General features: G+C 43.8%; 1 protein-coding gene across 2 annotated transcripts in view; it reads left to right on the top strand.

Moving 5' to 3' along the window:
• Positions 1–13,463, top strand: part of xrn1 (5'-3' exoribonuclease 1) — a 95,339-nt gene that overhangs the window by 25,781 nt on the left and 56,095 nt on the right. For both annotated transcript variants that reach the window (XM_061928237.2, XM_061928236.2), the window contains exons 9-16: positions 1,053–1,120; positions 1,349–1,471; positions 1,537–1,679; positions 6,064–6,153; positions 6,222–6,378; positions 9,856–9,975; positions 10,457–10,626; positions 10,725–10,842. In XM_061928237.2, coding sequence (XP_061784221.1) covers positions 1,053–1,120; positions 1,349–1,471; positions 1,537–1,679; positions 6,064–6,153; positions 6,222–6,378; positions 9,856–9,975; positions 10,457–10,626; positions 10,725–10,842 — 989 coding nt within the window. The remainder of the gene's footprint in view (positions 1–1,052; positions 1,121–1,348; positions 1,472–1,536; positions 1,680–6,063; positions 6,154–6,221; positions 6,379–9,855; positions 9,976–10,456; positions 10,627–10,724; positions 10,843–13,463) is intronic.

Below are 13,463 nucleotides of genomic sequence, written 5' to 3'. Positions count from 1 at the left end.
CTTCATCACTATTACTGATGTACATTATTCTTATTAGACTTAATCACTATTACTCATGTACATTATTCTTATTTGACTTAATCACTATTACTCATGTACATTATTCTTATTTGACTTAATCACTGTTACTCATGTACATTATTCTTATTTGACTTCATCACTATTACTCATGTACATTATTCTTATTTGACTTAATTACTATTACTCATGTACATTATTCTTATTAGACTTAATCACTATTACTCATGTACATTATTCTTATTTGACTTAATCACTATTACTCATGTACATTATTCTTATTTGACTTAATCACTATTACTCATGTACATTATTCTTATTTGACTTCATCACTATTACTGATGTACATTATTCTTATTTGACTTAATTACTATTACTCATGTAGATTATTCTTACTGACTTAATTACTATTACTCATGTACATTATTCTCATTTGACTTAATCACTATTACTCATGTACATTACTCTTACTGATTTAATTACTATTACTCATGTACATTATTCTTATTGACTTAATTACTATTACTGATGTAGATTATTTTTACTGATTTAATTACTATTACTCATGTAGATTATTCTTACTGACTTAATTACTATTACTGATGTAGATTATTCTTATTTGACTTAATTACTATTACTGATGTAGATTATTATTATTTGACTTAATTACTAATACTGATGTAGATTATTCTTACTGACTTAATTACTATTACTGATGTAGATTATTCTTACTGATTTAATTACTATTACTGATGTAGATTATTTTTATTGACTTAATTACTATTACTGATGTAGATTATTCTTACTGACTTAATTACTATTACTGATGTAGATTATTTTTATTTTACTTAATTACTATTACTGATGTAGATTATTCTTATTAACTTGATTACTATTACTGATGTAGATTATTCTTATTAACTTGATTACTATTACTGATGTAGATTATTCTTATTAACTTGATTACTATTACTGATGTAGATTATTCTTATTAACTTGATTACTATTACTGATGTACATTATTCCTTGCCCAGGTTATTTGAACGAGAATGGCAACCTGAACCTGGGAAACTTTGAGAGATACTTGGAAAAACTGTCTGAGGTACTGCGTGCATGTGTACTGCGGGAGTATGTGTACTTTGAAGTACTGTTGATGTGTACTGTGGGAGTATGTGTACTTTGAAGTACTGTTGATGTGTACTGTGGGAGTATGTGTACTTTGAAGTACTGTTGATGTGTAGTGTGTGAGTATGTGTACTTTGAAGTACTGTTGATGTGAAGTGTGGGAGTGTGTGTACTATGAAGTAGTGTTGATGTGTACTGCCTACAGTTTGATCGTGAACACTTCAGCCATGTCTTCGTGGACCTGAAGTGGTTTGAGAGCAAGGTGGGCAACAAGTACCTGAACCAGGCTGCTGGTCTTGCGGCAGAGCAGGAAGCGGCCAAGGAGGAGGTAGCTAGTACTTCCTAGCAAACACCTTGTACTCCCTGGTCCGTGACACGTCTGCTTCTCTTCAGGTGTCTGTGACATCATCACCTCAGGTGTTGGGAGGCGGGGTCAAGGAGGAGGAGGAGGAGGAAGATGACCTCTTTGAAACAGAGTTCAGACAGTACAAGCGCACCTACTACATGACCAAGATGGAGGTGGACGTGGTGTCTGAGTGAGTCACACACACACACTTCTTCTTACCTGTCCATGGTGTAGCCCGATGCGGGAGCCGCACTTCCCTCTGCAGATGGGGTAGGGGAGCCCACAGATAAGGTAGGGGAGCCCACAGATGAGGTAGGGGAGCCCACAGATGAGGTAGGGGGAGCCCACAGATAAGGTAGGGGAGCCCACAGATGAGGTAGGGGAGCCCACAGATAAGGTAGGGGAGCCCACAGATGAGGTAGGGGGAGCCCACAGATGAGGTAGGGGAGCCCACAGATGAGGTAGGGGAGCCCGCAGATGGGGCAGGGGAGCCCCGACGTTGGGGGAATGTCCTCTGGTGTCACAGGGCACGTCTCTCAGACCTTCTTTGCTGGTTGCTGTGGTTTATTTGGGATGTTACTCTGGCACAGGTGGACCGCCAAGCTAAGCGGTCACATGCCAGGGTTTCAAGCTGCATGGGGTTGATGGAAGTTCACTCCAGAAGGTCCTTGGTGTAGTCCTTGTAGCGCTTCTTTGCTCCACCAGCAGCTCGCTTCGCTTCATATAGTTGGCCGTAGAGGACTTGGCGGGGAAGGCGGCTATGAGGCAGGCGTATGGTGTGTCCGAGCCACCGTAGGTGTCATTTGGCCACGGCGGCCTTCCTTATTGTAGGGGATTCTGTCTTCCCAGGATAGACCAAGGATCTTCTGAAGACAGCAAATGTGGAAGGCCTCAGAGTTTGCAATGTGCCGCCTGTATGGAGTCCATGTTTCCGCCCCGTAAATCAGAGTGGACACACATACAGCGTCGAGACAGCGGCCTTGGTGCTGACCTTCAGGTTGCGGTTTTCAAAAACCCTGCTGCGCAGGCGTCCAAAGGCTGATGAGGCTTTATTGATGATGTATGTATATCTATGTGGAGGGAGCAGTGGGAGGACGGAGTGGAGCCAAGGTAAAGGAATTGATCATCTGTTTTGAGTGGGACACCATTTATATGGAAGCTGTGGGGTGAAGAAGGTTGGGTGGTGAGTTGGGACATGACTTCAGTTTTTTGAATGTTGACCTGGAGACCAAAGGACTGGTACAGAGTGGAAATTGTGTTTAGGGCATGCTGCATGGACTGAGGGTTGTGCGCTAACACTACACAATCATCCACGTATTGTAGCTCGCAGATTTGTCAGACCTTGGTCTTGGTGTGGGCGAATGTAAAAAAGACTCCCGTCAAGGCGGCATTCGAGATGATCATCGTCTTTGTGATCCAGGCCACGTTGGAAGAGGTAGGTGATGGCAGAAAGGAGGAGATTGAGCAGTACTGGTGCCAGGACACAGCCTTGCTTCACCCCAACATTTACCTTGAAGAACTCTGACTGCAGTTCTCCAGTGAGGATTCTGGCTTGCATCCCACTATGCAGTTTCTGCAGGATGGACAGAAACTCGGGTGGTACCCCAAGTTTGGACAGTTGTTTCCAGAGCATCTCAGATTTATGGTGTCAAACGCTTTGCTGAGGTGGATGAAGGCTATATATAGGTCTTTGCACTGCTCTCTGCTCTTCTCCAGTAACTGCCTTAAGACAAAGACCATGTCGGTGGTGGATCTCGTCTTCCGGAAGCCACATTGTGTCTCCGGGAGAGCAGCTTCCGAGCAGATGTGCTCCTCTAGTGTCTTGAGTGCTTTGCCAGCACTTTCCCTGCGATGGAAAGAAGGGAAATTCCACGGCTGTTCCCACAGGCTGTTTTGTCACCTTTGTTTTTGTAGATGATCACAATGTTGGCATCTTTCCAGTCCTGTGGGAGGGTCTCATGTTCCCAAATGTGTGAAATAAAGAGATGCAGGCGACGTATACGAAGATACCCGCCATGGACGCCATCAGGCCCAGCTTGGCGGGTTTCACAGTACTGTGGTGGGGTGTCAAGGTGCATGATTGGAGGCAGGTCTGGGAGTCCATCCAGGATGTGGAGGTCAACAGGGTTGGTGTGGTTGAGGAGAGTCTCAAAGTGATTTGGCCAAGGATCTCGTGACAGTCCTTAAAAAGGGTGGTTCCATCAGCTGAGCGGACGGGCAAGTGTCCGCTTCCTTGGGCCATATAGGGCTTTGAAGGCATCATAAAAGCCCTGGGTGTTGTTGCAGTCTGCAAGGTTCTGGATCTCGTTAGCCTTCTGCACCCACCAGGTGCTACGGAGGGCGCGCTGAGTAGTGGATCTTGCGGCGGCAAAGGTGGTTTTCAAGGAGGGGAGATCCAGGGCAGGACAGGAGGGCTTTATGTGGTTGGTGTTTGGAGTGTAGGAGTAGTTGTATTTCGGCAGAGTTGCAATCAAACCAGTCCTAGTAGCGTTTCTTTGAGTGGCTGAGCGCCACTGAGGCTGGCCAGTGAGTGGATTCCTCAGGGATCTGATCAAGGTTGCTTGCAAGGTGCCGTCGGAGGTTGTCTATGGTGGTGGAGCTGTTTAGTGCTGTGCAGTTGAGTTTCCGGTTTGGGGCTGTCCTTAGACGACGGGGTTGGATGGTCATGAGGAGTTTGGTCCTGACCATGAGGTGATCGATCCAGCACTCTGTTCCACGCATGACTCTGGTGGAAAGAACATCCCGTTTGTCTCTTTGTCGGACAATTACATAGTCCAGGAAGTGCCAGTGCTTTGAGCGGGGGTGTTTTGCCAGGTTGTTTTGAGCCGCTTTTTTATCTGGAAGGTGGTGTTGGTGATGACCAGGTGGTGTTCTGCACAGAGAGAGTGTAGCCGGAGCCCGTTGCTGTTCATTTTCCCCCACTCCGTGTTGGCCAAAAAGTGCCTTCCATACCAGGTGTTCTGTGCTCACTCTCGCATTGAAATCTTCCCAGGAGAATGACTTCATCTGTTGCTGGAGTTTTCTGTATGATGGAGTCAAGAGCCCGGGAGAAGTCCTCTTTGATGTTGTGTTCAGCATCCTGAGTTGGTGCATAAGCACTAATGAGGTTGGCGAAGCGTCCCTTTGTGAGGGGAATCTGCCATGTCATCAGTCTTTCATTGATGCCGATGGGAGGTTCTGGGATGCGCTGCAGCAGTTGGGACTTCACAGCAAAGCCAACTCCATGGGTGCGGCGAGTGCTTTCTGGGACCCCTTTCCAGAAGAAGGTGTAGCCTGCACCAACCTCTGTCAGGGAGTCCTCCCCATGTAGTCTGTTTTCGCTGCAATATCGATGTTGTACTTTGCGAGCTCCAGGGCCCCAAGTGCTGTCCTACGGTGGGGTCTCTCAGTTGTTTCGGCCATGTCCAATAGTGTGCGGACATTCCACGAAGCGATGCATAGGTCGCTGTATTTTTCCTCGTATTTTCAACTGCAAGGGGGATGCTCCGACAGTTGCGGCTTACCGTCCGGAGTAGGAGAAGTAGACAATTTTTGGACCACCTTTTCCAGGTCCATCCCCTTACGGGGGAGAGCAGTGTGGGGCTGCTCTGCCACAATGGAAGCTGCCGAGGTGACGCGCTGCTTCATCCCGCATTCACAACGACCATCACTCCTGTGTGCATGGTTTGACTAGGCAGTCCCAGCCGACATCCTTGGCTTGTGTCAGCCGACATCCTTGGCTTGTGTCAGCCGACATCCTTGGCTTGTGTCAGCCGACATCCTTGGCTTGTGTCAGCCGACATCCTTGGCTTGTGTCAGCCGACATCCTTGGCTTGTGTCAGCCGACATCCTTTGCTTGTGTCAGCCGACATCCTTGGCTTGTGTCAGCCGACATCCTTGGCTTGTGTCAGCCGACATCCTTGGCTTGTGTCAGCCGACATCCTTGGCTTGTGTCAGCCGACATCCTTGGCTTGTGTCTGCCGCCATTCCATGTCGCCACAGGGCTTCTTGAGGGGTGTTGCACCGAGGTAAGGATTAGGGTGGGGGTGAGGGTGTGCACTCCTCACTCCCACCATCTTCACTCCACCAGGTGGACTTCCAGAGGCATGAGAGACCCATGACAACCTTTGACCTGCTGGAGTTGATCCGGTCTGGTCTGTTAGACTCCGCCTATGCCTGTCCCCAAGTGCAGATGTGATTTTGGGGTTTTCTCCCCTAGCCAGAGTCCCCTCCCGGGCTTACCCACTTCGCAATGGGGCAGTGGTGTGTTGGTAGGGCCCACTGCTGCCCGACGATCCCCTACCTTTTTAGCCCGAGGACCTCAGTTACACACACACACAAACTTTTGCAACAGGAGTGTCCAAACTTGCTTCAGTGAACAAAGAAATCTTTAGGTCCATTTTGATCATTTTCATGTTGAAAACCAATCACATTTAGGACTCCCCTCCAGTTGAGTACCAGGGACAGAGAGTACTTTTCACCTCTTTCATCTTTTATTTACACCTTTTATGCTTTTTGATAGTGTTTTTACAAGCCCTTGGACACAAGTGTGAAGAATATAGCACATAGTACAAAGTGTATTACTATGTTTCCAGTGAGTTCCTAGCACAGCAGGCCAGATGTTACGTGGAAGGTCTCCAGTGGATCCTTCACTATTATTACCATGGAGTCAAATCCTGGAGCTGGTGAGAACATGATCCTTGTAGATGATTATTGCCATGGTCAGTCCTCTAATGAACAACGTGATGTTCAGGTACTACCCCTACCACTACGCACCTTTCCTGTCCGACATCAAGAACATAGCACAGCTGCACTTGACCTTTGACCTGGGGAAACCCTTCCTGCCCTTCCAGCAGCTGTTGGCAGTCCTGCCTGCTGCTAGCATGGAGCTGCTACCTGAATGCTACAGGGTAACGTTAGCATTAGCATTAGCATGTGATCTATCATGTATATCGTCTAATTGCTGTCTGAATGCTACGGGCTACTATTAGCATTAGCATGTGATCTATCATGTATATCATCTAATTGCTGTCTGAATGTTACGGGCTACTATTAGCATTAGCATGTGATCTATCATGTATATCATCTAGTAGCTGCCGGAATGCTACAGGGTACTATTAGCATTAGCATGTGATCTATCATATATATCATCTAGTAGCTGCCTGAATGCTACAGGGTAATGTTAGCATTAGCATGTGATCTATCATGTATATCATCTAATTGCTGCCTGAATGCTACGGGCTACTATTAGCATTAGCATGTGATCTATCATGTATATCATTTAGTAGCTGCCTGAATGCTACAGGGTACTATTAGCATTTGCATGTGATCTATCATGTATATCATCTAGTTGCTGCCTGAATGCTACAGGGTACTATTAGCATAAGCATTAGCATGTGATCTATCATGTATATCATCTAGTTGCTGCCTGAATGCTACAGGGTACTATTAGCATTAGCATTAGCATGTGATCTATCATGTATATCATCTAGTAGCTGCCTGAATGCTACAGGGTAACGTTAGCATTAGCATGTGATCTATCATGTATATCATCTAGTTGCTGTCTGAATGCTACAGGGTACTATTAGCATTAGCATTAGCATGTGATCTATCATGTATATCATCTAGTAGCTGCCTGAATGCTACAGGGTAACGTTAGCATTAGCATGTGATCTATCATGTATATCATCTAGTAGCTGCCTGAATGCTACAGGGTAACGTTAGCATTAGCATGTGATCTATCATGTATATCATCTAGTTGCTGCCTGAATGCTACAGGGTAACGTTAGCATTAGCATGTGATCTATCATGTATATCATCTAGTAGCTGCCTGAATGCTACAGGGTAATGTTAGCATTAGCATGTGATCTATCATGTATATCATCTAATTGCTGCCTGAATGCTACGGGCTACTATTAGCATTAGCATGTGATCTATCATGTATATCATTTAGTAGCTGCCTGAATGCTACAGGGTACTATTAGCATTTGCATGTGATCTATCATGTATATCATCTAGTTGCTGCCTGAATGCTACAGGGTACTATTAGCATAAGCATTAGCATGTGATCTATCATGTATATCATCTAGTTGCTGCCTGAATGCTACAGGGTACTATTAGCATTAGCATTAGCATGTGATCTATCATGTATATCATCTAGTAGCTGCCTGAATGCTACAGGGTAACGTTAGCATTAGCATGTGATCTATCATGTATATCATCTAGTTGCTGTCTGAATGCTACAGGGTACTATTAGCATTAGCATTAGCATGTGATCTATCATGTATATCATCTAGTAGCTGCCTGAATGCTACAGGGTAACGTTAGCATTAGCATGTGATCTATCATGTATATCATCTAGTTGCTGCCTGAATGCTACAGGGTACTATTAGCATTAGCATTAGCATGTGATCTATCATGTACCGTATTTTCCGCACTATAAGGCGCACCGGATTATTAGCCGCACCTTCTATGAATTACATATTTCATAATTTTGTCCACCAATAAGCCGCCCCGGACTAAAAGCCGCGCCTACGCTGCGCTAAAGTGAATGTCAAAAAAACGCTGCGCTAAAGTGAATGTCAAAAAAACAGTCAGATAGTTCAGTCAAACTTTAATAATATATTGAAAACCAGCGTTCTAACAACTCTGTCCCAAAATGTACAAATGTGCAATCACAAACATAGTAAAATTCAAAATGGTGTAGAGCAATAGCAACATACCGGTAATGTTGCTCGAACGTTAATGTCACAACACACAACACACAAAATAAACATAGCGCTCACTTTCTGAAGTTATTCTTCATTCGTACCGGTAAATCCTTCGAATTCTTCGTCTTCGGTGTCCGAATTGAAAAGTTGCGCTAGCGTGGCTTCCAAAATGGCGGGCTCCGTCTCTTCGAAATCATCGGATTCAGTGTCGCTGTTGTTGTGCAGCAGTTCTGTGAATCCTGCCTTCCGGAAAGCTCGGACCACAGTTGTGACCGAAATATCTGCCCAGGCATTTACAATCCACTGGCAGATGTTGGCGTATGTTGTCCGGCGTTGTCTGCCCGTCTTAGTGAAGGTGTGTTCGCCTTCGGTCATCCATTTTTCCCACGCAGTTCGCAGTCGTGATTTGAATGCCCTGTTGACACCAATATCCAGCGGTTGGAGTTCTTTGGTTAATCCACCCGGAATGACGGCGAGTGTTGTATTTGTGTGCTTCACTTGTTTTTTGACACCATCTGTGATGTGGGCGCGCATAGAGTCATATATCAACATGGACGGAGCAGCGTGAAAAAAGCCACCCGGCCGCTTCGCGTAAACTTCCCTTAACCACTCGCTCATCTTTTCTTCATCCATCCATCCCTTCGAGTTAGCTTTTATGATGACGCCGGCTGGAAAGGTCTCTTTTGGCAAGGTCTTCCTTTTGAATATCACCATGAGTGGAAGTTAGCATGGCAAGCTAGAACCACAGTGAAGGATGACTTCTCATTCCCTGTGGAGCGAATATTCACCGTACGTGCTCCCGTTCCACAGTGCGGTTCAGTTGCTGTGAAATACGGTAGTAATCCGTGTGCGGATGGAGAGATTGCGTCTTTTTATGACCCGGATCGTTTAGTAGGAGCCATTTTGTGGTCTTTACAGATGTAAACAGGAAATGAAACGTACGGTGATATCCGCGCGTTTTTTCTTCTTCTTCCGGGGGCGGGTGAAGCGCTTCCTGTTCTATGGGGGCGGGTGAAGCGCTTCCTGTTCTATGGGGGCGGGTGCTTTCCTTGGCGGTTGCTTGCGTAGAAGAAGAAGCGCTTCCTGTTCTACCGGGAAAAAAGATGGCGGCTGTTTACCGAAGTTGCGAGACCGAAACTTTATGAAAATGAATCGTAATAAAGCGCACCGGGTTATTAGGCGCACTGTCAGCTTTTGAGAAAAATTGTGGTTTTTAGGTGCGCCTTATAGTGCGGAAAATACGGTATATCATCTAGTAGCTGCCTGAATGCTACAGGGTAACGTTAGCATTAGCATGTGATCTATCATGTATATCATCTAGTAGCTGCCTGAATGCTACAGGGTAACGTTAGCATTAGCATGTGATCTATCATGTATATCATCTAGTAGCTGCCTGAATGCTACAGGGTAACGTTAGCATTAGCATGTGATCTATCATGTATATCATCTAGTTGCTGCCTGAATGCTACAGGGTAACGTTAGCATTAGCATGTGATCTATCATGTATATCATCTAGTAGCTGCCTGAATGCTACGGGCTACTATTAGCATTAGCATGTGAGCTATCATGTATATCACCACTTGGTTTGCACCGGCCTTCAAAAGTGTCGACTCATTTGAAAGTGTATCCAAGTAACCATGATTGTTGCACTTAAGGGCTTTTATTTGGATGTTTTAGCCCCTGATGAGCAGTGAAGATTCACCCATCATTGACTATTACCCAACTGACTTCAAAACAGACCTGAATGGCAAGCAACAGGAGTGGGAGGCCATTGTTCTCATCCCCTTCATCGATGAGGTACTTCTACTTCAAATGTATCCGCATGTATATATATATATATATATGTCATATTTATTTTCTCACATTTAAACACTGTCAAAGTTCAAACCTTGGTGGATTTAAAAAAAATAAGTATCGTACACTACTGTATTAAAGAATGAAACCAAAGATCAAAACCTGTTTTTAAGGATTTCTTTACCTATAAATAAGCCCGGGTTTTATCATAAAGCCCGCAGCATTTCCACACATAACCAGTCACGCCATCTTTTTGGGCCTTAAATCCTTCGCTCTTGTCTTCATCCTGCATTATAACAAAATCGGTCTGTCTCATCCATATTAAAAAGTAGTGCAGGACGATTTCCCCCACCACAGTATACATTCTGCACTGGACAGGACACATGGCATGAAGAAGATTGATTGATTGACTATGGTCTACAGTCCCTTAGCCAATCAGGATGCAGAACATAGACATGTGCAATGACAAGATGTTTCTCCACAGAGACACCTGCTGGCAGCCATGGACATGTGCAATGACAAGATGCGCAGAGAAGAACGTGAGAGAAACCATCACAAAGAGTGTGCTCTCTACGTCTACAATGCAGACATAGACTTCACTTACTCCTCCTCCCTGCCTCACATCTTCCCCCACATGCAGCACTGTCACGTCAGGTACCTCCTCCTACAACTCCCAGCATGCACCTGTGTACGTCATCCTACAACTCCCAGCATGCACCTGTGTGACTCCACCCTACTCTCTGCCTTTGTAGGACACAAAACATTCCTATGGACGCCTGGCAAGTTCCACTCAAACACCTTTACAGGACTGTGGACCGCTCAGCCACCTACTTCTGTGGTTTCCCCACGCTGCAACACATCAAACATAAGGTACATCATCTACTTCTGTGGTTTCCCCACGCTGCAACACATCAAACATAAGGTACATCATCTACATCATATACTTCTGTGGTTTCCCCACGCTGCAACACATCAAACATAAGGTACATCATCTACTTCTGTGGTTTCCCCACGCTGCAGCACATCAAACATAAGGTACATCATCTACTTCTGTGGTTTCCCCACGCTGCAACACATCAAACATAAGGTACATCATCTACATCATATACTTCTGTGGTTTCCCCACGCTGCAACACATCAAACATAAGGTACATCATCTACATCATATACTTCTGTGGTTTCCCCACGCTGCAACACATCAAACATAAGGTACATCATCTACATCATCTACTTCTGTGGTTTCCCCACGCTGCAACACATCAAACATAAGGTACATCATCTACATCATCTACTTCTGTGGTTTCCCCACGCTGCAACACATCAAACATAAGGTACATCATCTACATCATCTACTTCTGTGGTTTCCCCACGCTGCAACACATCAAACATAAGGTACATCATCTACATCATATACTTCTGTGGTATCCCCACGCTGCAGCACATCAGACTAGGATACACTGGTATGCACCAACTACATCATGTACACTATACATCAACTACAACACTTACAGTATGCATCAACTACATCATTTACAGTATGCACCAACTACATCATGTACACTATACATCAACTACAACATTTACAGTATGCACCAAATACATCATGTACACTATGCATCAACTACATCAGGTACAGTATGCACCAACTACATAATTTACACTATGCACCAACTACATCATGTACACTATGCATCAACTACAACATTTACAGTATGCACCAACTACATCATGTACACTATACATCAACTACATCATGTACACTATACATCAACTACAACACTTACAGTATGCATCAACTACATCATGTACACTATACATCAACTACAACACTTACAGTATGCATCAACTACATCATGTACACTATACATCAACTACAACACTTACAGTATGCATCAACTACATCATTTACAGTATGCACCAACTACATCATGTACACTATACATCAACTACAACACTTACAGTATGCATCAACTACATCATTTACAGTATGCACCAAATACATCATGTACACTATGCATCAACTACATCATGTACAGTATCCACCAACTACATCATTTACACTATGCACCAACTACATCATGTACACTATGCATCAACTACAACATTTACAGTATGCATTAACTACATCATGTACACTATACATCAACTACAACATTTACAATATGCACCAACTACATCATGTACACTATGCATCAACTACAACATTTACCGTATGCACCAACTACATCATGTACACTATGCATCAACTACAGTACATCATGGACAGTATGCACCAACTACATCATGTACACTATACATCAACTACAACACTTACAGTATGCATCAACTACATCTTTTACAGTATGCACCAACTACATCATGTACACTATACATCAACTACAACACTTACAGTATGCATCAACTACATCATTTACAGTATGCACCAACTACATCATGTACACTATGCATCAACTACAACATTTACAGTATGCACCAACTACATCATGTACACTATGCATCAACTACATCATGTACAGTATGCACCAACTACATCATGTACACTATACATCAACTACAACATTTACAGTATGCACCAGCTACATCATGTACACTATGCATCAACTACAACATTTACAGTATGCACCAACTACATCATGTACACTATGCATTAACTACACCATGTACAGTATGCACCAACTACATCATGTACACTATGCATAAACTACAGTACATCATGTACAGTATGCACCAACTACATCATGTACACTATACATCAACTACATCATGTACACTATACATCAACTACATCATGTACGGTATGCACCGACTACATCATGGAGAGTATGCACCGACTACATCATGTACACTATGCACATACTACATCATGTACAGTATGCACCAACTACATCATGTCCACTATACTACATCATGTACAGTATACATGAACTACATCATGTACAGTATGCACCAACTACATCATGTACACTATACATCAACTACATCATGTACACTATACATCAACTACATCATGCACACTATGCACCAACTACATCATGTACAGTATGCACCGACTACATGTACAGTATGCACCTACTACATCACGTACACTATACATCAATACCATCATGTACAGTAACTACATCATATACACTATACACCAACTACATCATGTACACTATACATCAACTACATCATGTACACTATGCACCAACTACATCAGGTACAGTATGCACCAACTACATCATGTACAGTATGCACCAACTACATCATGTACACTATGCATCAACTACAACATTTACAGTATGCACCAACTACATCATGTACACTATGCATTAACTACAACATTTACTGTATGCATCAACTACATCATTTACAGTATGCACCAACTACATCATGTGCAGTAGACATCAACTACATCATGTACAGTATACACCAACTACATCATGTACAGTATACACCAACTACATCATGTGCAGTAGACATCAACTACATCATGTACACTATACACCAAC

The sequence above is a fragment of the Nerophis lumbriciformis genome, linkage group LG33 (genome assembly GCF_033978685.3).
Source record: "Nerophis lumbriciformis linkage group LG33, RoL_Nlum_v2.1, whole genome shotgun sequence".
Lineage (NCBI taxonomy): Eukaryota > Metazoa > Chordata > Actinopteri > Syngnathiformes > Syngnathidae > Nerophis > Nerophis lumbriciformis.
Note: the sequence above shows the minus strand (reverse complement) of the source record. Positions and strands in the feature narration are given on the sequence as shown.